Source organism: Vipera ursinii (assembly GCF_947247035.1).
Source record: "Vipera ursinii genome assembly, chromosome: 7".
NCBI classification, from domain to species: Eukaryota; Metazoa; Chordata; class Lepidosauria; order Squamata; family Viperidae; genus Vipera; species Vipera ursinii.
In genome coordinates, this window is record NC_139521.1 from 71,460,024 (window position 1) to 71,486,155 (window position 26,132).

The 26,132-nt window shown below is 40.6% G+C and overlaps 2 protein-coding genes across 2 annotated transcripts in view; both read left to right on the forward strand.

Moving 5' to 3' along the window:
• The window catches only part of MOB1B (MOB kinase activator 1B), a 42,208-nt gene extending 30,242 nt beyond the window's left edge, over nt 1-11,966 (forward strand). The window contains exons 4-6 of the mRNA XM_083366977.1: nt 2,902-3,035; nt 3,646-3,809; nt 6,252-11,966. Of these exons, the coding sequence (XP_083223103.1) occupies nt 2,902-3,035; nt 3,646-3,809; nt 6,252-6,329 (376 nt within the window). The 3' untranslated portion in view covers nt 6,330-11,966. The remainder of the gene's footprint in view (nt 1-2,901; nt 3,036-3,645; nt 3,810-6,251) is intronic.
• Nucleotides 11,967-15,104: 3,138 nt separating this feature from the next.
• Nucleotides 15,105-25,775, forward strand: DCK (deoxycytidine kinase). The gene is made up of 7 exons (XM_083367207.1): nt 15,105-15,550; nt 18,674-18,789; nt 19,428-19,621; nt 21,373-21,520; nt 21,943-22,058; nt 23,212-23,311; nt 24,123-25,775. Exons 1-7 carry the CDS (start codon nt 15,487-15,489, stop codon nt 24,147-24,149), a joined length of 765 nt encoding a protein of 254 aa, XP_083223333.1. The 5' UTR covers nt 15,105-15,486; the 3' UTR covers nt 24,150-25,775.
• Nucleotides 25,776-26,132: the final 357 nt, after the last annotated feature.

Genomic DNA, 26,132 nt, shown 5'->3' on the forward strand with positions numbered 1-26,132 from the left:
TCGGGCATAGACAGCCCCGCCCAGCCGGTCCACTTCTTCTGAGGCCAAAGAAGCAGCTTCATTCGGGCCTGTATTTTGCAGTCAGGCCTTTCCAGAAGGCCTAAGCAGCCACGTACTGAGCTATGGATTGAATCCATAACTCGGTTCTGGAAGACCTCTGCAGCTGAGGACCGAGGTATGGATTCAATCCATAGCTCAGTCCTCGGCCGCTGAGGTCTTCCAGAACCGAGCTATGGATTGAATCCAGAGCTTGGTTCTGGAAGACCTCTGCAGCTGAGAACCAAGCTATGGATTGAATCCATAGCTCGGTTCTGGAAGACCTCTGCATTCGAGGACCGAGGTCTTCCAGAACTGATTTATGGATTCAATCCATAGCTTGGTTCTTGGCTTCAGAGTCCTTCCAAAACCGAGCTATGGATTCAAGGCCCCAACAGCCAAGAACCAAGCTATGGATTCAATCCATAGCTTGGTTCTTGGCTGCAGAGGCCTTCCAGAAAGGCCTGTGGCTGAGAAATGTAAGCCTGACTGCAGAAGACGCTGCAGAAGAAGTGGGCCAGCGAGGAGAGGCCTGGCTGCAAGGTAAGTGGGTGTGGGGCACATAGGACAGATCCACACCCCTACCTACGCCCTAGCTTGATTTTTAGGTGTGTGCCTCACCCCAAAACTAAGGTTTATTTTCGGGGTAGGCTTTACTTTCGGGGAAACACAGCAGGCGAAACCAGATATCAGCCTTTTACCATTTTATCATATAATAATATAAAATATATTCTAATCTAGAAAACATTTTCTGCCCTTCATTGCTACTAAAGGCTGAGAAATCTGAAATTTGTTTGGCTTCAAAAGTGGTGTGCATGTGAGACAAGGGTGTTCTATATTTGTATAGTATATTGTGTAGTCTTTGTCTCTCCTGACATTTGCTGGGAGTGGGTGGGGTGGAACAAGACTCTTTGTGCCAGAACAGCACCCAGCCATCCATCTCTTCAAGAGAACAACTTATTTGAAAAGGAAGAAATCAAACCCGAAATCGAATACTCGTATCCCAGCCCCTTTTAAAAGCACGACAATGTAAATGGATGACTATGGTTATTCAAAAGGAAACTTATGTAAAAAGGTTAAATCACGGAAACTGGACCAAAGTAGATTAAATTGAGATGTTTCGTTAATCATCCAAGTAACTTCTTCAGTCAAAATGGAAATTTTTGTTTAGGCATAGTCAGAGAGTTGTTGGAACAAACTAATTCTTGTAGGGGTTTCTCCCCAAAATGAAGTGCAATATCTAGAGTTGAGACTCTAGAAAGAGTACAGAGAAGAGCAACAAAGATAATGAGGGGACTGGAGGCTAAAACATGAGGAACGGTTGCTGGAATTGGGTATGTCTAGTTTAATGAAGAAAAAGGACGAGGGGGGGACATGATAGCAGTGTTCCAGTATCTCAGGGGCTGCCACAAAGAAGAGGGAGTCAAGCTATTCTCCAAAGCGCCTGAAAGCAGGACAAGAAGCATTGGATGGAAACTAGTCAAGGAGAGAAGCAACCTAGAACTAAGGAGAAACTTCCTGACGGTTAGAACAACTAACCAGTGGAACAACCTGCCTCCAGGAGCGGTGAATGCCCCAACACTGGACGTTTTGAAGAAGAGACTGGACAGGCATTTGTCTGGAATGGTATAGGGCAGGGGTGTCAAACTGCCGTCCCTGTCCCTTTGCCAGCAATGGAAAAAAAGTCGTGATATTTATTTATTTATTTATTTATTTATTTATTTATTTATTTATTTATTTATTTATTTTATTAGATTTATATACCGCCCTTTCCCGAAGGACTCAGGGCGGTTTACAGGGCATTTTAAAATCACACCAATACAAAATACAAAGTTAAAAGACAAATAAAAGATTAAATTATCCCTGAAAATAAAACCCCAGTTAAAATTCTCAGCCTGGGTCACAGAGCTCAAAGAGCCAAGTCTTCAGGTCCCGGCGGAATGAACGAAGGTCAGGGGCAGTCCTGAGCTCCACGGGCAGCTGGTTCCAAAGGGCAGGCGCACCCACTGAGAAGGCCCTATCCCTGGGTGTTACCCGCCGGCAATCTTTTACCGGCGGCACCCTGAGAAGACCCTCCCTCTGTGAGCGCACTGGACGAAGGGAACTTGATGCTGGCAGCAGGTGTTCCCTCAAATATCCCGGACCCAAGCCAACCTCCGGGGACCTGAAGACCTGGCTCTTCGAGCTCTCTGGCCCAGGCTGAGAATTTTTTAATTTTAATTTTAATTGGGTTTTTTTTATTGTTCTCAGGGTTTTATTTAATCTTTTTTAATTTGTTTTAACGTTTGTATTGACTCTCTTTTAAATGCCCTGTAAACCGCCCTGGGTCCTTCGGGAAAGGGCGGTATATAAATCTAAAGAAATAAAATAAATAAATAAATAAATTTAGGGCTTTATAGGTCATCACCAGCACCTTGAATCTCATGTCGTGACCCATCACGTGATGTTGCGAGTTTGACACCCCCGGTATAGGGTTTCCCGCCTGAGCAGGGGGTTGGACTAGATGACCTCCAAGGTCCCTTCCAACATCATCATCATCATCATTATTATTATTTGATCTATTTAATCTGTCATCCAGCCGTTTTTCCTTATATTCTGCCTTTGTTTCTGTTATTTTTATAATGATCTGTTTTCACAGCCTGCAGCAGTTTTTTTGTAGTTTGAATAGTTGTTCTTGTTGTTGTTGTTGTTGTTGTTGTTGTTATTATTATTATTATTATTATTATTATTATTATTATTATTATTATTATTATTATTATTATTAGTCAATCATCCAAGCCATGCTTTTTACCTGCTTATGGCCTGGATGGTTGAGTCGACATTTACCTATTGAAAGGAACCTATTTCACTCTCTTTCCATTCCAGATATGAATATCATTGGGCAGATGGGACAAACATAAAGAAGCCAATCAAGTGCTCGGCACCAAAGTACATCGATTACCTTATGACCTGGGTTCAGGATCAGCTGGATGACGAGACGCTATTTCCATCCAAAATAGGTAACTCTGAAGCGGGGGCTTTGGGACTATACTAACTTAAAAACGGGGTGCTCATTTATGTTATTTCTGAAGGTACGGAAGGTTTCCAGGGATCTATGCTGATTGGAGAATTCAGAGTTGTTATCTCAGGGTACTAGGCTGGAGAAGACTTGTCCATTTCATTCTGGTCAGACACTTAAATAAATTCACTGGATAGTTTAAACCAGGGGTCTTCAAACTTGGCCCTTTGATGACTTGTGGACTTCAACTCCCAGAATTCCTCAGCTAGGCTGGCTGAGGAATTCTGGGAGTTGAAGTCCACAAGTCATCAAAGGGCCAAGTTTGAAGACCCCTGGTTTAAATATTTTTGCTGGGACAAACCTGTCTTTAGATAGTGCTTTTCCAATGAACCTGGTCCTCACATTCTGGTAACGTTGAATAACTCTTTAGTACAGGGGTCTTCAAACTCGGTCCCTTTTATGACTTGTGGACTTCAACTCCCAGAATTCCTCAGCCAGCGTGCCTGGCTGAGGAATTCTGGGAGTTGAAGTCCACAAGTCATAAAAGGGCCAAGTTTGAAGATCCCTGCTTTAGTAGAATGGGAATTATTTACATTTTGCTTGATTTCCAGGTGTACCTTTCCCAAAGAATTTCATGTCCGTAGCTAAGACCATCTTAAAGCGTCTCTTCAGAGTTTACGCTCACATATATCACCAGCACTTTGATCCAGTTATCCAGCTTCAAGAAGAGGCACATCTCAACACATCCTTCAAGCACTTTATCTTTTTTGTTCAGGTAAACAAACACAGCAATGACTGTGATTTAATTTTGTACGTACAAAATGATTTGTGCAGCTTTCTGCCATCTTAAGGGGAAAATATCTTGGAATTCTCAATAGCTGAAAAACTATTGACTATAATCTTGACTTTTCTGCGGTGCCACACTTTATTTATTTACTTTATTTAAATTATTTATTTAAATCACTTTATTTAAATTCTTTGGCACTACTAAAAACGCAGACCTAAAATATGTACATGCATAAAGGTAATGAAAGCAGGAAGTAATAATGCTGCTGTAATTTCAGTCATATTTCGTCAACCATGGGAGGAGAATGGATTTGCAGTTCCATAGCAGAAGTCGAAATGTTTAGGATTTGACATACGGAAACATCTGTCTTGTAAATACAAAATGCTTTGTTAGTATGACATCAAACCGAGAATGTACCTAAATACCAGGTGCTCCACATACCGTAAACTAAAATATAATACAAGGATGCAGCGTCGGTATTGATAATTTACAATTGCAGATTTCTGCTTTTAGTGGCAAGATGGATTAGATTTAAATCATTACTTAGAAAACTCAGTTTAATTATTAAAATTATAATTTATTCCTTCATCAGGAACATTCTATAATATATAATACCTTTTTAAAACATTTTTGGCAGCATATACTACATCCTTTCTATCATTTTTTTTCCTTGGGTACTGATATTTATAGCAGGCGTTTTAATTCCGCTGCTTGATTTATCGCCACCGTTCCCCTGCAGATCTCTGAAATATTAAAACTGCATTTATTCAGAACATGATGCATTTTCTTCTCAAAATTCATCAATAGTTGTTCTATAATTACCATTCGCTGCAGTGTAAAATGGCAACTATCACAACCTGTGGACTCCTACTCCTTCACGTACAATGACAACAGACCTCAATTTATATTTTACAACATGTATTTTAGCTCTTTTCATTTGTAATTAAAAATTATACCTTGACTTTTCTGTACATAAACTCCTTTGCCTAAGACAGGGGTAGGCAACCTTGGCTCTTTTATGACTCATGGACTTCAACTCCCAGAATTCCTGAGCCAGCCATGCTGAGGGGAAAGGGAGAGGTTTCCAAGCTGAGCCATGCTGGCTGAGGAATTCTGGGAGTTGAAGTCCATGAGTCATAAAAGAGCCGAGGTTGCCTACCCCTGCCCTAAGATCAGACCATCCCATTCAAAGTTAATACATCCTTCCCTTTTCCTTTCATAGACACCCAGCATATCTGTTTTTCTTTCATTTGTAAATTTAAGTCTTTCACTGAACTCTTTTTTTTTTAGTAACACAGAGTTATTAAACTTTGTTAGATCACCTCACCAATACTTGTGGTCACACTTCTGGCACCCGTGCAACATTCCCTGTAGCGCACCCCTGTTCATGCTATTCTGCTCAAGCTGGGATCTCTAAATCTAGAGAAATACAGGTAGTCCTCATCTCGTAACCATTTGAAGTTACGACGACTCATTCCAAGTTCTGATGGCTGTCCCCTCCCTGGGGTCACGAAATCATATTTGGGGCACCATTTGCAGCCATTTGCAATGTCCCACTGTCCTGTGACCGTGATTTACATTTTTGCCCCAAACCGGCATTTACTTACAGCTCTGGGCAAAAACATAACCATAAGCCAACAATGCCATCACTTAAGTCTGCCAAAAAAAGAGAAAAAGTTGAGTCAGGCACACTGGTGACCCGCTTTATGACCATTGCAACTTACAACCATAATGAACAGGCTTCCTTACAGTTTTAAGTCAAGGACCACCTGTAGCCTGCAAACCAGCTTGTTCTTGTTTCGCATCATTCAGCTCAGAAGTGTAGGCAGGGCAGTGAAAGTTACATGTTTGATTTATCTGGCCTGGACTGAGGGGTTTTAAATTTTTAAATTTAAATTTTATATTTGGGCTATTGTTATTTAATCCTATTTTAATCTTAATTTTATCTTAATTTTTGTACTGTTTTAACTGTTTTTAACCTTGCCCTGTAAACCGCCCTGAGTCCTTCGGGAATAGGGCGGTATAGAAATATTATTATTATTATTATTATTATTATTATTATTATTATTATTATTATTATTATTATTATTATCTATTTCTCTTCACTGATTTTTATCTGCTTTGGTTAGAACAGGGTGGAAACTGCACCAGAGGTTTGGACGCATTGTGGGATTTTAGCTAGGGAATTCCTGAAACCACAAGAGATAATTTCTGGCTATCTGTGCATGCCACAAGATATGGGTAAAAGTACATTCCTGAGAGGCAGGATTTTTCGGTAGAAAATTCCTTCCTTCCTTCCTTCCTTCCTTCCTTCCTAGAAGGCCTGTTTTTTTTCCCTCCCTAATCTCCCCATAAAGTGATTTTGCTTTCAGCGATTGACGTCGTCTTCCCATCGGATTGAGATGTTGATTTTATTTCTCCCTCCCACAGGAATTTAACCTTATAGAAAGAAGAGAGCTTGCTCCGCTGCAAGAACTGATTGAAAAACTCACTTCCAAGGACAGATAAGCGAACATGGAATTATGGAAATCTTGTTTCTGTTTTCTTTAAGCAGGCATGTGGGGTTTTAGGGATTTGGGCTGAAATTCTCCACGCATTTAAGTTCCAGGGGACTTTTAACTCCTGAGTAAGTGTGTGGAGGTTTGCAACCTTATGTTTGTTCGTTTTAGAAAGGAAAGGAAACTTCTGTTTTACTTCAAGCAACCTAGATCCATTCTCTTTGCTTTTCTTAGTGAAACCTCTTTCACTTAGTGAGATACACACACACATACACACACACACACACACACACACACAGAGACACAGTAAATGGTTTTCTGTTCTTGTTCATTGTTCTTGTTAATTTTTAAGCAGATGTTGTGTGTTAATAAAGGAAAAAAGACACGCTTTTTGGGAAATGTGACACTGCTAGTTGGAAAGTGCAGGATTGCCAGCTGTACATCTTTCTCAGAAGGTCCTTAAAAAGAGATTTAATCTTCTCTAAGTGCCTTGGTAGATTCTCTTCTGAGGTACAAAGCACATACAAAGAACACTGCTGGAAACACAAAACACAAATAGCTACCCAGGACATTTATTAATACTTGTTATATGTGATTAATATGTGCAAGCCTTTTCTAAAAGCCATAACGTCTGTCAGTGATCTCCAATCTTTAAGAGAAAGCAATGACTTTAGAAGTGAACATAGGTTGGTGAAGAAAAGTCAATGAGTGGCTCTTTTTTTTTAATAACATACTGAGCTACCCGTCTAATACAGGTGTCTCCAACCTTGGCTAAGATTTGTGGACTTCAACTCCCGGAATTCCTCAGCCAGCTGGGAGCTGAAGTCCATAAGTCTTGAAGTTGCCAAAGTTGAGGACACCTGATCTAACACATCTTCAATATTGTAAGGGCCAAGAATGATACTGGGTGCATTACTTTTGACAATATACATTCTGCCAAGTTTTTAACTCATTTTGATCTACCAGTAGGATTATTTTTTTTTCAGCCAGTGCTTTATCAAATTGAACTAAAAACTTCCCTGTCTTTTAAATCGAGAATCCTTCAGTGGCATCTAGTCAAAATAAGAGGGAAGCCATTTCCAAGGAACAATAATATTAACATAAAGGGAAATATTTATAAATCTACCGTGGTTATTTTAAAAAATGGAGACAAAGCATCCTAGTGTTTCAGCTTTTAATAAGAGAAATTGTCTCAGTCTGCTTAGCAGTTTACATTTCCATTTCATGCCTCCTAAATCCGGAGCCCCTTTGTAATCTCAATTGAACAAGAATGTTATAAGGGAAAGCATTTATCTCTTGAGGGACGTGGTGGCTCAGTGGGTTAGGACGCTGAGCTTGTCGATCAGAAGGTCGGCAGTTTGGCGGGTCAAATCTCGAGTGCCGCGTAGCAGAGTGAGCGCCTGTTACTCGTCCCAGCTTCTGCCAACCTAGCAGTTCGAAAGCATGTAAAAATGCAAGTAGAAAAATAGGGACCACTACGGTGGGAAGGTAACAGCGTTCCGTGCGCCTTTGGCGTCTAGTCATGCTGGCCACATGACCACGGAGACGTCTTCGGACAAGCGCTGGCTCTTCGGCTTTGAAATGGAGATGAGCACCGGCCCCTAGAGTCAGAAACAACGAGCACGTGTGTGCGGGGGAACCTTGACCTTTACCTATTTATCTCTTGTAACGTGATAGAAAAGCGCAATGATATTTTGGAATTTTGAGCGGATGGGCATTTAAGATAATTGGAGACCAATTTTGATAAAATTGTCAGTGTTGTTTTGCTGATTTTCCTCTCTCTTCATATCCTTTATCATAGAATATTTGGCATTTGGGATAATTCCTGTTGATAATCATCCGCTATTGTTCTAAAGGCCAGGGCAGCTGAAACGTACCAGTGGTTTGAGCATTAAATCCAAAAATTCCCATTTTTTATTTTTATTTTTTTACTTTTCTGGAATGTCACGTTTTGTCTGCTTCACCACATTTTCCAGGGTTTGACTGACACACACAAATTACTCCATGTATCCTTAGATCCTAACCTTGAAGCCCACTTTTCGCATTATCATTGGGATTAGCCAAAATTACATGAGCATATACTATGTGTCCATTAAACTAATAATATTTAACGCCCATGAATATCTTAAAAGTCTAATACACAGAAGAGTTTCTTTTATTATATATCTGACATTATATATACCTTTCAGATACTTTTAAGAACTGAAGTGATAAAAGGCATACAGGATGTCTTTTGCCTGAGAAGTAGATAATTAAACAGTCATATGAGGAGGAAAAATACAAATTTACTGTGGTTACATTATCTAGCTGTATTCTTGACCCTTATAACCTGGTAGCCATTAATAATGATAGTTCTTTCGAGGGATCTACTAAAAACCGAGTACCGTAATCAAAATCTTGGCAATATTTCATAACCAGATTTGATCCTGATGTTCATAATACGTTTTATCAATATTTAATTTTAGAAGTCAGATTCACAGTCCTGATTGCTGAACCTTGAACTTGAAAGTTTACATTGCTAATGGGGAAAAAATTGTTCAAAGCTGGGATGCTGAAAGCAGTTTAGAGGTTAGGACTGCTATTAGAATTTTAAATATCCCCAATCTCCATCTAGCAATTTTAACCACTCCTAAAAGATATCTGTTAAAAATAAAAGGAAGAAAAATGCTAGGTATCCTCTTAACCTGTCTGGATCTTGAAATGTGTAAGACCTCAAAATAAGGTTTAATTAGAATCAATATAGCTTGGCCATAATAATCTCCCATAATTTTAATCTTAAAATTTAAGGGACTCATTGGAAACAATGATGACAAACGTGGACTCCATTCATTGCCAATTTCCTTCTTGAATGATAAACACTTGGAGATGGTTGACAAAGAGGGCTGTTGGTTCAACTCTTCTTATTGCCTTGAAGATTGAAGCATTGACAATAATAAGACAGTGATTATTTGATCGGCACTAGACGCTTTTAGTGGGATTGCTCTGGTGATCTTGAAAAATACTGTTTAAAAGTGTGTTACAGTGCAAACAGAAAAGCTTCCTTGATCTTTCAGTGGAATAGAGATTTTGAAAATTGAACACTGTAGTATTATTAAAAAAAAAGTCACAGCCTGGAATCTAGCCTTTTCATTTTAAAAGGACACCGTGTTAGAAATCGTATGCCTTTTTCTGATACCAAATGTTAGGCCAGGGCAGGTCTTCAAACCTGGCCCTTTTATGACTTGTGGACTTCAACTCCCAGAATTCCTCAGCCAGGCACGCTGACTGAGGAATTCTGGGAGTTGAAGTCCACAAGTCATAAAAGGGCCAAGTTGGGCCTGTGTTAGGCAGGCACTTATTTTTTTTTCCTTATGACCAGCCATTAACGAACACTTGTGTTCCTTCCATGAAGAAGGAATAGCCTTAAAATGTCCGAACTGGCTCCATTCTCTGTATCACCTGTCAGTCTGCTCTTTTGTCTTCGTTACCCATTAGCACAGGTAACCTACCTTAATTAGATGAGGCTGACCAAGTCGGATGGTCGTAAACATCCTAAAACCCAAGCTGTGTTGTGTTTTCTTGAGCCAGTGATTGATTTAATTCAGAGAATTGACATTGGTGGGAGAAAAGTTTTTATTACCCTGGCCCTAGAAATTACAGGCCCTACTTCACACATCCACGTCAGGGATTCATGCTAATTGTGCAAGTATAAAAGTATCCTACTCTTTGTCCAGCAGTAGTTATGTGGGCTTTTAAAGAAATAACTTTCCAGAGGGAAGTTCCCCCTTTTCAGCTGCTTGCCAACATTTCTTTAACAGCTTACTATGCAAGAGAGAATTTTGAATATTCACTGGTAATCTTATAGAACTAGAGGCTCCATTAAGAATTTAGAATTGACACCACTCTCTCAAACTTATCCCAGAGGCAAAAAAATGCTGCTATATGCTGGTCTTATTTATTTATTTTTTAATTCCCATGACCGAAAGCCTTTTCTTAGATTTCCATATAAAAATTATTTTTCTGAAGCGGGGTGGGGTGGGGGGTGGAAATGTGTGTGTTGATTTGTTTGGAAAATAATTTAAGACATGTATTTTTCTCCCCAAATACTAAAGTGTAGGTGAAATGCCAGAATGTCCATTTTTAAAATTGTAATATGAAGTTGGACCTGTCAGTTTTTCAACTGCAATGCTCTCATGTTACTTAATGCATTTTATGCAGGGAAGGGAGGGATAAATTTCATTTCTGAATAGGCAAGAACTATTTGGGTTTTCCTAAACTGCATTTCTAGAACCATTAGCCCCTTTAGAGGTATATTTCCATTTATGTCCATTGTACACATGTGCTTCCCTTTTAAAGCATGATTCTCTCCTGCGGTAGCAGAATTATCTCCAGTTTTAAGATGCTTTATTTGCTGATTTTCTTTCCCAAGAGCACTGTCCTTTCAATAGTTCTTTCATAGATTAATGTATTTTTAGGGAAAATCAATTTTTTTATAGCCACTAAACTGTACTCATTATTTTTGTACACTTATTACTAGGTTATTTGGAACACAAAATCTTTTGAAATGTCATTTGGTTCCATTTTTGAATTTACTCACTGATGTCGTTGCTAAGTATTGTCACGAGAATCAATGCTTTTGAATATGTAGTGAAGGGGGAAAACAGATTTGTGAAAAAACTGGGTTCCTTCCAGTACCTAGATCAGGGGTCTTCAAACTTGGCCCTTTTATGACTTGTGGACTTCAACTCCCAGAATTCCTCAGCCAGACAAGCTGGCTGAGGAATTCTGGGAATTGAAGTCCACAAGTCATAAAAGGGCCAAGTTTGAAGACCCCTGACCTAGATAGATCTACCCAGGTCCTTCTTCGTGCAGCACATTAGAAAAATATCGGAGCAATTTTTTTTTCTGTACTCTCTTGGTAAAGAGTAGAGAAAATCCCAGGAAAAATGGTCATTCCTTAGTATAGCCTTTGAAAAGGATCTGTAGTGGCAATTGGTTCCTGCCTGTTGGAGAGTATTTACAACCAGCAGAATCAACCTGAAGCTTTTCTGAACTTGCATCTCTGGGCAACTCAAAATTTAAGCACATCTCAGGAGACACAAGGAGATTTTGGTTAACATTCCATGTTTCCGGCAAGGAAACGTAATTACGTGGGCAAAATACTGCAGCTTTGGAAAAAGCCTTGCCATTTGATTCTGCTGATGAAATTAAGCGGATCCTGTGTGCTAGAATTTATGCTGCATTAGGGATAGAAATTTGACCTGCCTCGGTGACACCCTCTCTATTAAAGGGTGGGGGGAAAGGTGGCTGCTTATCAGAGAGAAAAAGATAATAGCAGATGCTGGACACACACACACAAAAAAATCATTTAAAATATAAAAATGCAACATAATATGTACTGTAAGCAAACTGTGCCAATCTTACTTCAGTTTGTAGTCACTTAATCAGTCCTTGTTCTACCTGAAAAAACGGCTTTTTAATGAAAAAATAGTAAAAAAAAAGTTGGATGTCTGAAATTCTGCAACGCATATATTGGAAAAGATGTAAATAATGTATACATATTGTTGTAAGTGATGGGATGAAAAACTATATAAATTCTAGGCTTTTTTCAGTAAGGAAAATGGATGCTGTTTATAAGAAGAAAAATAAATAGCTATGTTTGACATGAGTGCTTTTTTTCCCTTCTCGTACTTATAATGTTTAATAGCTGAGATTTGTATGTATCTGTACATTGTGCACATCTGATCCTCCCTCGGCCAAGGTGTCCTGCAGTTACCTCAGATGGATTTGTTAACTGTTTGTACTGCAAGCAAGTCAAGTGGCCATAAAATGAACCCAGGTCCATCCAGATCCTTAACTCAGGTTACCAAAAGATTGATGAAGTTTTTGTATAAAAGAGGTTGTGTGGGTGTTTTTGCCTAGAGTAGGCAACCTTGGCTCTTTTATGACTTGTGGACTTCAACTCCCAGAATTCCTGAGCTAGCCACGGTGAGGGGAAAGGGAGAGGTTTCCATGCTTAGCCATGCTGGCTGAGGAATTCTGGGACTTGAAATCCACAAGTCATAAAAGAGCCAAGGTTGCCTACCTCTGGCCTAGACATAACAGACCAGGACTTGGACCTCATTTGATTGGATTCTTTTTATCCAGTATACACAGAATACTTTCACTTTTGATTTGGAAACAGATTTCAATAACATTTAGAGTGAAAGTTTTAGTAGAATTCCTTTAGATGGTGATGATGAGGACGATTCTTTCCCCAGCTAGTTCTACCTGGATCAAACAGCCCCATTTTGTTCCATACAGGAATCAACACTTTTTGGGTTGAGTCTGGACCACCCAAAAATCAAAGACATTTTACAGATTTCTACTATATTTGTGGGTGTGTTCTCCAGTCTGGAAAGATGGATGATAAGAGTTGAATGCGTGACTACATTAGAAAACCCTAAACCAGGGGTCTTCAAATTTGGCCTTTTTATGACTTGTGGACTTCAACTCCCAGAATTTCACAGCCAGACACACTGGCTGAGGAATTCTGGGAATTGAAGTCCACAAGTCATAAAAGGGCCATGTTTGAAGACCCCTGCCCTAAACCTTCCCCAAATCATTAGCTAAGGGTGTCTCTCACACACAGACACAAACACACACAGAGACATACACGCACACATATATAAACAGTGTTAATTACAGGTAGTCCTCGACTTAACAATCACTTTGTACAATGATTGTTGAAATGACATTTACACTGAAATAAAATATATATGACCATTTTTCACACTTACATCTATTGCAGCATCCCCACATAATCAAAATTTGGACATTTGGCAAATAGTTCATATTTATGATGGTTGCAATGTCCCAGGGTCATGTGATCACCTTTACGACAAATCTGTCAATCGGGAAACCAGACTCATTTAACAACTGTATTACTAACTTAACAACTCTAGTGATTCAATTAACAATTGGGGCAAGAAAAATCATAACATGGGGCAAATCTCAATTAACAACTGTCTTGCTTAGCATCAGAAATTTTGGACTCAGTTGTTGTCGTAAGTCAAGGACTAGTTTTATGTGATGACATTTTGGTGAATTTTATAGAGGGAAGCATGCCCACATAATCGTTCAGGTAAAAATATCAGTTCAGCTCATGTTCTGGGAAAAAACACATTAGATCAGAGGTCTTCAAATTTGGCCCTTTTATGACTCATGGACTTCAACTCCCAGAATTCCTCAGCCAGTACATTAGATCCTCCTCCTTATCACACCTTTCCACTTACTTCTCTCTTCATCCAAGTTGCAGTTTTCCACATTTGATTTTTATCCTTCCTTTATTTTATAAATGCCATGGTCAGGACAAGATGGATTCCTAGGCAATACTATGATGATGATGATTGGTCGCAGAGTCAGCCAGATTAGATTTGGCCTTTTTGCCCATCTCTTTGAGCTTGAGAAGGACCTGGGATAGGTAGATAAATCAACATTTCTCAAGACATGCTGGCTGGGGAATTCTGGGAGTTGAAGTCCACCCCTCTTAAAAGTTCTCAGCCACAGCTGAGAAACACTGGAGATATTATTGTTTAATACAATCAAAGGTATCATTGCAGAATGTTATTTCCTCCAGGATCCCAGTTTGAGGCTTTAAGATAACGCTGTTTAGCAAGATAGAAGAGGTATCTGCCATATACTACATTCCGCACCATCAATAATGACCAGTTTGGAAACATGATGGAGACAAACTCAACTCAAACCCAGTTTCCCTGCAACAGTCTCATGCTGAAGGAAGCCAGCATCCCACAGTGTTTTTCAACCTTGGCATTGTTTTTGACTTGAAGTCCATATATATTTATATATCTTAAAATTGTCCTGGGAAGTCCATGAATTGCAATTGACATGCTCAGGCTGCTTGAGTTGTCTCTGGACGTGGTAGAAACAAAAACACACACTAGATGCAGTTTCTCCCATTCTTTGCAGTGGACACAAAGCTGCCTAGGCCAGGGGTCTTCAAACTTGGCCCTTTTATGACTTGTGGACTTCAACTCCCAGAATTCCTCATCCAGGCAAGCAGACCAGGACCAGCTGGCTGAGGAATTCTGGGAGTTGAAGTCCACAAGTCATAAAAGGGCCATGTTTGAAGACCCCTGGCCTAGACCAGGAGTAGGCAACCTCGGCTCTTTTATGACTCATGGCCTTCAACTCCCAGAATTCCTGAGTCAGCTATGCCAGGGGTAGGCAACCTCGGCTCTTTTATGACTCATGGACTTCAACTCCCAGCATTCCTGAGTCAGCTATGCCAGGGGTAGGCAACCTCGGCTCTTTTATGACTCATGGCCTTCAACTCCCAGCATTCCTGAGTCAGCTATGCCAGGGGTAGGCAACCTCGGCTCTTTTATGACTCATGGACTTCAACTCCCAGAATTCCTGAGTCAGCTATGCCAGGGGTAGGCAACCTCGGCTCTTTTATGACTCATGGACTTCAACTCCCAGAATTCCTGAGTCAGCTATGCTGACTCAGGAATTCTGGGAGTTGAAGTCCATGAGTCATAAAAGAGCCGAGGTTGCCTACCCCTGGCTTAGACAGAATCATGGTTTTAAAAAAAAGAAACACTTCCCCGTTTTGCAGGGAAATAATTTTGTCCGGGTTGGAAGGCGTGTCTGGTTCCAGGCAACCTCATCACAGTACATGATTTGATCGATGCGCTCGGAGCTCCGACTGCCTCCCTTCCGGCTGAATCCGTTTCTCGGCGTGCGACTTCAAGCTTCCCTTTCGCTTTGGAAGCCGGCATCGGCGACTCGGCGAGCGAGTCTCTTTAACTCTCGAAGCCGCGCTCTCCAGCTGACGGGCATTCGCCTTGCCACACCGCGCCTTTTTCTGACCCTCTCGGGCCCCCGTAAGCCAAAGCCTCGATTGAAAGAGGCGGCAGCCTCTTTCGGGGAAAGGCGGAAAAACTGGGGCCAAAGTCGGGCGGGGCTTTCGCGTGACGTCACTGGTTGCGCAACCTCGATCGACCACCACCCCCTCCCCCTCCCGCGCCAAATTCGAACGCCGGCGAGGGAAGAATTAAAGCGGCGGCGGCGGCGGCGTCTGACGTAGCCGGCGAAGTGCGTTCCCGCGCTTTTTTGGCCTTCCTGCGTTGCCGTTGCTTTCTGAGGGGGGGGGAAAGCTCCGTTGAGGATACCGGCCGGTCGTTTCCATGGCAACCCCACCCAAGCGAAGCCGGGGCGGCGTGAAGAAGATCGCCATCGAGGGCAACATAGGTAAGCCGTCGGGGGAAACGGCTCGCTCGTTCAGAGGGCGGCTTCCTCGGTCGATGTTTAAAGCTGGGGTCTTCAAACTTGGCCCTTTTATGACTCGTGGACTTCAACTCCCAGAATTCCTCAGCCAATGTGTCTGGCTGAGGAATTCTGGGAGTTGAAGTCCACGAGTCATAAAAGGGCCGAGTTTGAAGACCCCCTGCAAAGCGTCAACGTCTCTCGATTTGAGTCAGCAGCCGCCGCCGCCGAGTCTGCCCGGCTGATTTTGCACTTCCTTCCTTCATTGGAAACGGAAGTCGCGAATTGAAGCCGATGGGTGGCTTTCGTTTCTTTTCGTTTCGTTTCTTTTTTTTTTCTTTCTTTCCACTGAGTTATTATTCTCGTGATGGTTTATCATTTTTTTATTATGTTTTTCTGTGGGTCGTGTTTACGCCTCGTTTATTGGAGGCGGTTAGCCTTTGAGAGCTGCAGGCGGCAAAATCTCGTTTTTAACGTACGCCGATCAATGTACGTTTAAAGTGGCAATAAAGTTGTTATTCTGCATTCTGTTTTATTCTATTCTATGTTTTAAGTTACGCCCAGCTCATACATAGGGGACTCATGGTGGCTTACAACATGGAACCCTGAGCTTCGGATGGCCCAAAACCTCCAATCCTTTCGCCGCGGCCTCAAAACACTCCCTTTTCCACCAGGCTGACCTGGACTGACAGGCATTTTAATTAATTATATTTAGAATTTTTAATTTATTTTTTAATCTTTAATTTTAATTTATTGCACAGATGATTTCAATTTTATTTTTATCTTGATTTCTGTACTTATTATATGTTTTGTTGTTAGCCGCCCTGAGTCCTTCGGGAGATAGGGCGGGATATAAATCCCATCAATAAATAAATAAATAAATAATAATAAAAACCCCTGGAGGAACACACACACCCCTCTCTATATGTGTGTGTGTATGTATATATGTGTGTGTGTATACATATTTAGATTTTATTAGATTTACATACCGCCCATTCCCGAAGGACTCAGGGCGGTTTACAGGGCATTTTAAAATCACATCAATATAAAATACAAAGTTAAAAGAATTAAAAGATTAAATTATCCCTGAAAATAAAACCCCAGTTAAAATTCTTAATATTATATATATATATATATATATATATATATATATATATATATATATATATATATATATATATATATATATATATATATATGTATATATATGTATACATATATATATATATATGTATATATATATATATGTATACATATATATATATGTATATATATATATATATGTATATATATATATATATATATGTATATATGTATATATGTATACATATATATATATATATATATGTATATATGTATATATGTATACATATATATATTAATATATTATTCTCTTAATAATTTTACACACACACATACACATATAATTAGGAGACAGCATTGTTGTTGTTAGTTGCGAAGTCGTGTCCGACCCATTGCAACCCCATGGACAACGTTCCTCCAGGCCTTCCTGTCCTCTACCATCTTCTGGAGTCCATTTAAGCTCAGGCCTCCTGCTTCAGTGACTCCATCCAGCCACCTCATTCTCTGTCGTCCCCTTCTTCTCTTGCCCTCCATCTTTCCCAGCATGAGGCTCTTCTCCAGTGAGTCCTTCCTTCTCGTTAGGTGGCCAAAGGATTTGAGTTTCAACTTCAGGATCTGGCCTTCTAAAGAGCAGTCAGGGTTGATCTCCTCTAGGACTGACCGGTTTGATCGTCTTGCAGTCCAAGGGACTCGCAGGAGTCTTCTCCAGCACCAGAGTTCAAAGGCCTCAATTCTTTGGCACTCAGCCTTTCTTATGGTCCAGCTTTCACTGCCATACATTGCAACTGGGAAGACCATAGCCTTGACTATACGCACTTTTGTGGACAGGGTGATGTCTCTGCTTTTTAGTGTGCTGTCTAGATTTGCCATGGCTTTCCTCCCCAGGAGCAAGTGTCTTTTAATTCCTTGGCTGCAATCCCCATCTGCAGTGATCTTGGAGCCCAGGAAAATTGTGAATGTGCAGATGGCCCTGCTGTCTTTGAGTGCTTGCAGAGTCATGGATGGAGAGTTATGAAAGGACAGCAAGGAAAACCCCCAATGTCTTAACCCACCAGAGAACATATGATATCTTTAGGGAAACACCCAAAAGGGAACATGTTTAGCTACTTCTGCTTTCTCCCTTCTTATTAACAGTGTGCCAGACTTCCTGGGTGAAATCTTTGTCTTATGTGTATCAGCTTTGCTGAGTGGATTGCTTATGTAATCAGAATAAATACAAGGATTTCCTGTCATTTGGGCCCGTCTTTCCTTAGCTGAATAAAAATGTAAAGCTTGAAGGCAACTTCTGTTTTCCTGTATTTTTTTATCAAGCAAAACCTCAGAATAATGGCAAAAAATTGCTAAAACAAAATGCTAAAGCCTAAGGAGCTGCACAGCATCATTCATTTTCCTAAGAGTAACACTTGCAAGCTTGACTGTGAATGTCAAAGTTTGGGAAACGTTTACATAGTGGAACCAGCAAGGCTTACAAAGGCTTATATTGTTGTCAGCATTAGCAGCTCCTTTGAAATTTAAGTTAAATTGAAAAGCAAGCTATAGGTAGATGCAAGGGACTATCTTGTATACAGTATGTAAATAGCCTCTCCTGGGGTACTAAACAAAGGTTGATTTCTGATGCTGTCCTCTGCTGTAGATCCTGCTCTTTTGAATATCTTTTCTTCAGAATTTATCACATTTTTAATCCCATTATAGAGCTGGTTCAAACCCATCTTAGAATGGCCTTGACCCTGTTGGCCTTTTGTAGGGCTTTAAAAACCTAGTTATGTTCTCAGGCCTAGGGCCCCAAAAGTGTTAAGTTCTTGGCTTTGGTGACAATTATAATTTTCTCGGCTGCCGTATATATTTATTTCGTACTGTTTTTTTAACTCTTTTTAATTGTTTTAGGAATTCTTCGCCACCCAGAGTCACTTGGTTGAGATCGCTGGCTACAGAAATTAAATAAGCTATTCCTTTTTTAAACTGGTAGCGAGCTCTAAAGGCAGCTGCAGAATCTCACTGGTTTGATGAGTATCTTCTCTTCCTTAGCCGCAGGCAAATCTACCTTTGTCAATATTCTCAAAAAGGCCCGAGAAGAATGGGAAGTTGTTCCAGAGCCAGTGGCAAAATGGTGCAATGTTCAGGACAACCATGATGACTGTGAGGTATGATAAATATTGATTATATGGATTGGGCATAATAGGAAATAGATTTTTGAGACAAAACAGAGGAGGAACAAGATACTGCATGCGGCTACATTCCATATTATCTTAGGGAGCACCTGCTGCCAGCATCCACTTCCCATCGTCCTGTGCGCTCCCACAGGGAGGGCCTCCTCAGGGTCCCACCGGTCAGGGAGTGCCGGCGGGCGATCCACAGGGGGAAAGCGTTCTCGGTGGGCGCGCCTGCCTTACGGAATCAGCTGCCTGTGGAACTCCGGATCGCCCCCGACCTTCGTTCGTTTCACCGGGACCTAAAAACTTGGCTATTTGATTTAGCCGGCCTGGACTGAGGGGTTTTAATGGTTTTAAATTTTAAACTGTTTGGGGGCTATTAATTTTATTTTATTTTAATTTGTACATTGCCCTGTTTTAATTTGCCCTGTAAACCACCCTGAGTCCTTTGGGAAAAGGGCAGTATATAAATCGAAACTAAATAAATAAATAAAATAAATATTAGATAGGTTTTATGACATGGACCCTCAAATTTCAGGGTCTATCCAGAATTTGAGAACATGCAAATCTATTATTAAAACAAAGCCATTTTTTAAATTCTCATGTAATTTTGATGACTGTTTAAACAGGAGCTGACAGCCTCACAAAAGAGTGGTGGAAACCTTCTTCAGATGATGTATGGAAAGCCGGAGAGATGGTCTTTTACTTTTCAAGCCTACGCCTGTCTGAGCAGAATCAGGGCTCAGCTCAAATCTCTTGAAGGGAAAATAAAAGAAGCTGAGAATGCTGTGGTTTTCTTTGAGCGATCAGTTTATAGTGACAGGTATCCGTGTGATTCTTGACAACTTGTCTTTTTAAGTCATCTCCCCTCACTTTTGCATCTCATCATCCTTTCAATTTTTGGAAAAAATTGAAACGTTTTCCCCTTTTCAATCATGGAATTGGTTTCTTGACACTAGATTGGGTTAAGAACAATTCACCTCCAGATATGTGAAGTTCGGCTTCCAGCATTCTCAGCAATGGCCATTTTAAGTAGGGAATTCTGGGAGATGAATTTTGAAGAGTACATACGTACTTTGGGGAAGGCTGGACTGTATGTGTAAACCCATGGCGGCAAAGCTATGGCACGTGTGCCACAGGTGGCACGCAGAGCCCTTTATGTGGGCACGCACGCCATCGCCCCAGTCCTAGGCCTTCAGCTGGGTTTTATAACTGAGCCTTGGTGGAGCAGTGGGCTAATGCCTCCTTAAGTAACACCAGCTGCCTGCAATTAGTGCAGGTTCGAGTCCCACCAGGCTCAAGGTTGACTCAGCCTTCCATCCTTCTGAGGTAGGTAAAATGAGGACCCAGATTGTTGGGGGCAATTAAGCTGACTTTGTAATAATGCCGCTTGGGGGGGCCCCCAAAAGCCCTAATAAGCAGGCATATACATAGAATGAAGGCTACTGCTAAGCTTGTAAGCCGCCCTGAGTCTTCGGAGAAGGGCGGGATATAAATGGAATTAAAATAAAAAATAAAATAAAATAAAACCTTTTCGCTTTAGGCCTCCGCCGCCGTGTGCAAAAAAAAAAAAGTTCAATCAATCAATTTTAACTTCTCGTGGGAAAAAAAAGATTTCGCAAAGTTGGAATTGATTAATTGAAATTTTTAGTCCCACCCAGTCTGCCATTACCACCGCAGCCACGCCCACCCAATGGGCCACGCCCACCCAGCCCCCGACAACACATAAGTGGGTTTTGGGTTGCAGTTTGGGCACTCAGTCTCTAAAAGGTTCACCATCACTGATCTAGACTATAGGAGAGAGACAATATTGAGGTGTTGGCTTCTGTCTTATCTCTTGTTCTTTTTCTACGGAGAAGGCAGCGTGCGCCAAATATACATTTAGCCTGTGTGCATATACAGGTAGTCCTTGACATATGGCCACAATTGAGCCCAACATTTCTGTTGCTAAGTGAGACATTTGTTAAGTGAGTTTTGTCCCACTTTGTGACCTTTCTTGCCACCGTTGTTAAATGAATCATTTCAGTTGTTAAGTTAGTCACAGGGGTTGTTAAGTGAATCTGGCTTCCCTGATTGACTTGGCTTATCAGAAGGTCGCAAAAGGGATCACGTGATCCCGAGACAGTACAACCATCATAAATATGAACCAGTTGCCAAGTGTCTGAATTTTGATCATGTGACCATGGGGATGCTGCTGCTGTTCGTTCGTAAGTGTGAAAAACGTTCGTAAGTCACCTTTTCCAGTGTAACTTTGAACAGTCCCTAAATGAACTGTTGTCATTCAAGGACTATCTGTATAAATTACTTTTAAGTACTACCCTTGAATGTTTATGCAGTTTCCAGATCTTAGCTAGGATCCTGTCTTTATAGCAGTTTATTTATTCTATCAACTTAGGTAGCCACCCATCTCACAATTGCAACTGGCAGTGAAGGACTGGCAACAGCTAAACTGGCTGTGAGGATGATTTTGTTTTTCAGAATTATATTTTGTTCCAGGTCCAAAATAAAATGTTTCCCCCATTCTGGCATAATTGAAATTAAATTGAATTCCTTTTTTTTGTTGTTTCTGGAAAGGTACATCTTTGCATCCAATTTATATGAATCTGATTGTATGAATGAAACGGAATGGACTATTTATCAAGACTGGCACAACTGGATAAACCAGCAGTTTGGATCAAGCCTTGAACTGGATGGCATTATTTATCTCCGAGCTACTCCTGAAGTAAGAAATAAAGCTTTATGAATACACTGGACATTAGAACAAAGGTCCCCAACCCCTGGTCCGTGGACCGGCACCAGCCCCACGGCATGTCAGAAACCGGACCGCAAAGCCCCACCCGTGGGATGCAGGCAGCACGCAAAATCACCCCCCTCCCCTCCAGTCTGCGGAAAAACCTCTCTCCACAGAACCGGTCCTCAGTACCCAAAAGGTTGGGGGCCGCTGCATTAGAGTACAATCCTTTGCAGATTTTTTTTGTTCTTACTTCATTGATTTTATAAGCATTAAAACACTGGTCTTTAAAGTTGTTGCTTTTTTTCCTGTCAGAAGGCGGCATTTTGCTTTATTTCATTTTCGCCTGAAAATCCTGCTCCATTCTTGCCTTTTTCTTTCTTTCTTTTTCTTTTCTTTTTTTTTTTTTGTAGAAATGCTTGGACAGGATTTACATCCGCGGAAGACATGAAGAACAAGGCATTCCCATAGAATATCTGGAGAAACTCCATTACAAACATGAAAGCTGGCTCCAGCACAAGACATTACAGTATTTTATTTCCCTGATTATCTATGGAGATTCTCAGTCATCCAGCTCATGGTTGTCCCAAAGGTGTTGTTTTTTTTTTAAAGGCAACTGGATTTTCTTGGTTTTTCCTTGAAGACGTTTCGCTTCCGGAATGTCCAGAGCTGAAGAAGCTTCTTGGATGAAAAGCAAAACGGAAAGTCCAGCTGCCTTTTGAAAAAGCACCTTTGGGAGGACTATGTCCCTGGTTGTTTCTGCTACATCTGCTGGGGTTCCCGCAAAAGTGTTTTGCTTTGAGAGCTCAGCCAACCTTTTCCTTGAACAGAAGTGACGTTGGGCCCTGAGCAAATATTGAGGCTGTCACTGGAAATTGTGTCTGCCCTGGTGAACTAGGAAGATTTTTGATCAAAACTTTTAAACTACTTTTATTTCAGTTAGGCATCCTTATAAATTTGTTCAATAAATATTGAGTCGCTGCTGTTATGGGGTGGGGGGAATTTTATTTTGTGGATTTTTAAATTTGCAAGGTGCGTGGGCTCAGCAATACTTACGTATTTATTATTATTTATTAATTCGGTTTACTCCCGAAGGACTCACGGCGGTTTACAAGGCAAAATTTAAAAACAATACAATATAAAATTAAAATTAAATTAAGTCTAGCCCCCAAAAATTAAAATCATAATTTAAAAACATTAAACCCCTCAGTCCAGACCAGATAGCTCAAAAGAGCCAGGTGAATATGTGAATTAGGTGGTCTAATCTCAGAATAACAGTTGGAAGGGACCTTGGAGGTTTTCTAGTCCAACCCACTGCACAAGCAGGAAACCCGACACCATTTCAGACAAATGATTGTCCGATTTATGGTCACATAAATCTGTTTGATAAATAACTGCTAGTTGAAATATCTGAGCCAGTGGAAATCGCTAGAGACTTTCCATTTCTAAAAATATATCCGATTTCATTACTAATTTTAAAAGCTCTTTTATCACTGTTTATTGCTGTAATTAACGTGGTTATTAGGAATTCTAGGCCTCGACAATTCTGGCTTTTATAGACATATTAGCAAAGGGTATAATGGGGCTTACTTCAGAACAGGTGCTGTAAGGTTTCTACATATTTCTGAATGAAATTGTCTACCTTAGGCTTCCAATTCAAATTGCAGTTTTGTTGTTTACAGAACAGAGTTTGACTACTTGCAAAAAGTACCCGTTCTAACGCTGGATGTAAATGAAGATTTCAAAAGCAACAGAGACAAACATGAAAATATGATTGAGAAGGTAAAACTTAATCAGAGACTACTAGTTTTTATGTTTCCAAGTGACTCTGTTAATGATCAAGACCTCTCTCCTTTTATGTGTCTATTGAAATCTCCATGCCGGCTGGAGAATTCTGGGCGTTGGAAGTCCACATGTTTTAAAGTTGCTAAGTTTGACAAACACTGCTTTAGGACATTGTTCATACAGTGTCCTAAGATACCAGTAAGGGACGCGGTGGCTCAGTGGGTTAGGACGCTGAGCTTGTCGATCGGAAGGTCGGCAGTTTGGCGGGTCGAATCCCGAGTGCCGCGTAACAGAGTGAGCGCCTGTTACTCGTCCCAGCTTCTGCCAACCTAGCAGTTCAAAAGCACATAAAAATGCAAGTAGAAAAATAGGGACCACTCCGGTGGGAAGGTAACAGCGTTCCGTGCGCCTTTGGCGTCTAGTCATGCCCGCCACATGACCACGGAGACGTCCTCGGACAAGCGCTGGCTCTTCGGCTTTGAAACGGAGATGAGCACCGGCCCCTAGAGTCGGAAACGACTAGCACGCATGTGCGGGGGAAACTTTACCTTTACCTTTAAAGATACCAGTTGGCATAACATCCTTAAACGCCACCACTAATTAAGCAAATACCCTTGTTAGTGCTTCTGAGAGCAGATTCATCTAACAAACCCAGGGTAAATTAAGATTTATCGAATAAATTTTCTGGTCACCATATTTATGGATCCTTAACTGTGCATATTCAGTATATTCTCAGATATACTCCCATATAGCTCCCATTTTTATTTAGCTTGTCTATTAAACTGCTACTTTCACTCTTATTTTGCAGGTCCAAGAATTTTTGAGTACATTATAGCACTTCCAGAAATCTTAACTGAAGCCGAGTATTCCCAGCATTTGGATCATTTATTCATTTTACCAATGCTGATTTTGCTTAACCAGGTTTAACTATATTATACAGTTAAATACTGCTAGGGTCTGGTTTTCTGTTTGCTGTGTGTGCAGGTTCCTTAGGAGAAGCCTTTGCTGGGCACGGACATTTGTTGCCAAAAATTGCCAAAAAGAGGGGACTTCTGTGAACAACCATCACATTCTTCTTATAGCATGAATGAAATACTTCGTTAAATGTATTGATGTCTCTGTAATTAGCAAAACTTGAAGGATATGTCAGATTTTATCACATAATGAATCATCTCTTATTTTAATTTTTTAATCATCTGTATTCCTGTGGGTTGATAATAGGGCAGCTACTCCCCACTTATAAGCTGGGGATAAATTTCCAAGCTTGCATTTGACCCACAATTGTATCATTGAGTAACAGCGAAACAATTTTTTGTAGCTTGATGTAAGTTAGCAAAAGGCTGTTACAGATGAATTATAGATAATCAGAAACAGATTATTTTAAAGCAGAAGCATTTCCTTGGGGCGTGGATACAAGTGTCGAGTAAGCGATGAAAGCAGCCATTCATTCTTTTCTATAAGTGTTGTCGTGTTGCATACATGTTCAAAAGGAACACAAGTCGCATTGTGGTGGTTTAGCACTGCTTGTGTCAAGTGATTAAGAATTTTTTACCCTGAATCCAACTGTTCCCAGGGCAATCCCCCCACCCCTCATTTTCAAGGATAGTCTATTAACTTCCTTCGGTAGAATAAAATGGCCAAAGTAAAAGCATTTATAACTTCTCCTTTAATTCAAACTTGCTTTTTCCTTCACTTGGAAAGCCATGCCAAGCTATGCATCAAAAGTTACAGGGGTGCCAAACAGAATTACCTAAATTAGGACTATTTAATCATTCCTGCGTTGCCCCAAAATGCATGGGTTTTTTTTTTAGTGTTCTCTATCTTGGATTGGTCTAAGCCAGGGGTCTTCAAACTTGACCCTTTTATGGCTTGTGGACTTCAACTCCCAGAATTCCTCAGCCAGCATGCCTGACTGAGGAATTCTGGGAGTTGAAGTCCACAAGTCATAAAAGGGCCAAGTTTGAAGACCCCTAGTCTAAGCTAAGGCAGAGGTGACCAGAATCTTGCAACTTCCGGGAGTTGAAGTCCACAGGTCTTAAAGTTGCAAGATTGGATAAACCTGGTCCAAGATATGTAACTGTCTGCAGCCAATTTTTATTTAAGTTTAAATTTATTATATTTATATACCGCCCTTCTCCCGCTTTCTTGCTTCATGTTTATCTATTTTAACATATTGCTAAGTATTAAGCTTGGAGTTGTTCTTTTTAAACACTTGGACCCATTTTATATTCTCAGAGAAATACGTACTGGAAAGGAGCTGTGATTTAACTTATTATTGTCTATACCATTTCACGTTTTAAAAGTGCAAAGCATCAAATTCTGTAGTCCGCTGAAATAGATTTATTCTTACATGGTGTCTTTAGGTAGAATCAAACGAGTCCAGGTTTTTAGCCTCCAAAGTTGTACAATGATTGATCATCTTGGAAACTTTTTTTTTCTGAAATAAAGATCGAAAATAATGCATTTCTGTATCGTTAAATCATATAAATAAATCTTAATCATTTGTCAATATAATTCTTAGGATCCAAGCTGGATTTCTGCTGCTTTTCCTTTTAAAAATGCTAAGATTGGAGAACTTTAAAAACAAATTAGTGATATTTTGTGCTCATATTTCCAAAATATATTCTATATTGAAGCCTGCATTGGGTAAAGGTAAAGGTTCCCCCGCACATGCGTGCTAGTCGTTTCCGACTCTAGGGGCCGGTGCTCATCTCCGTTTCAACGCCGAAGAGCCAGCACTTGTCCGAGGACGTCTCCGTGGTCATGTGGCCAGCATAACTAGACGTCAAAGGCGCACGGAACGCTGTTACCTTCTCAC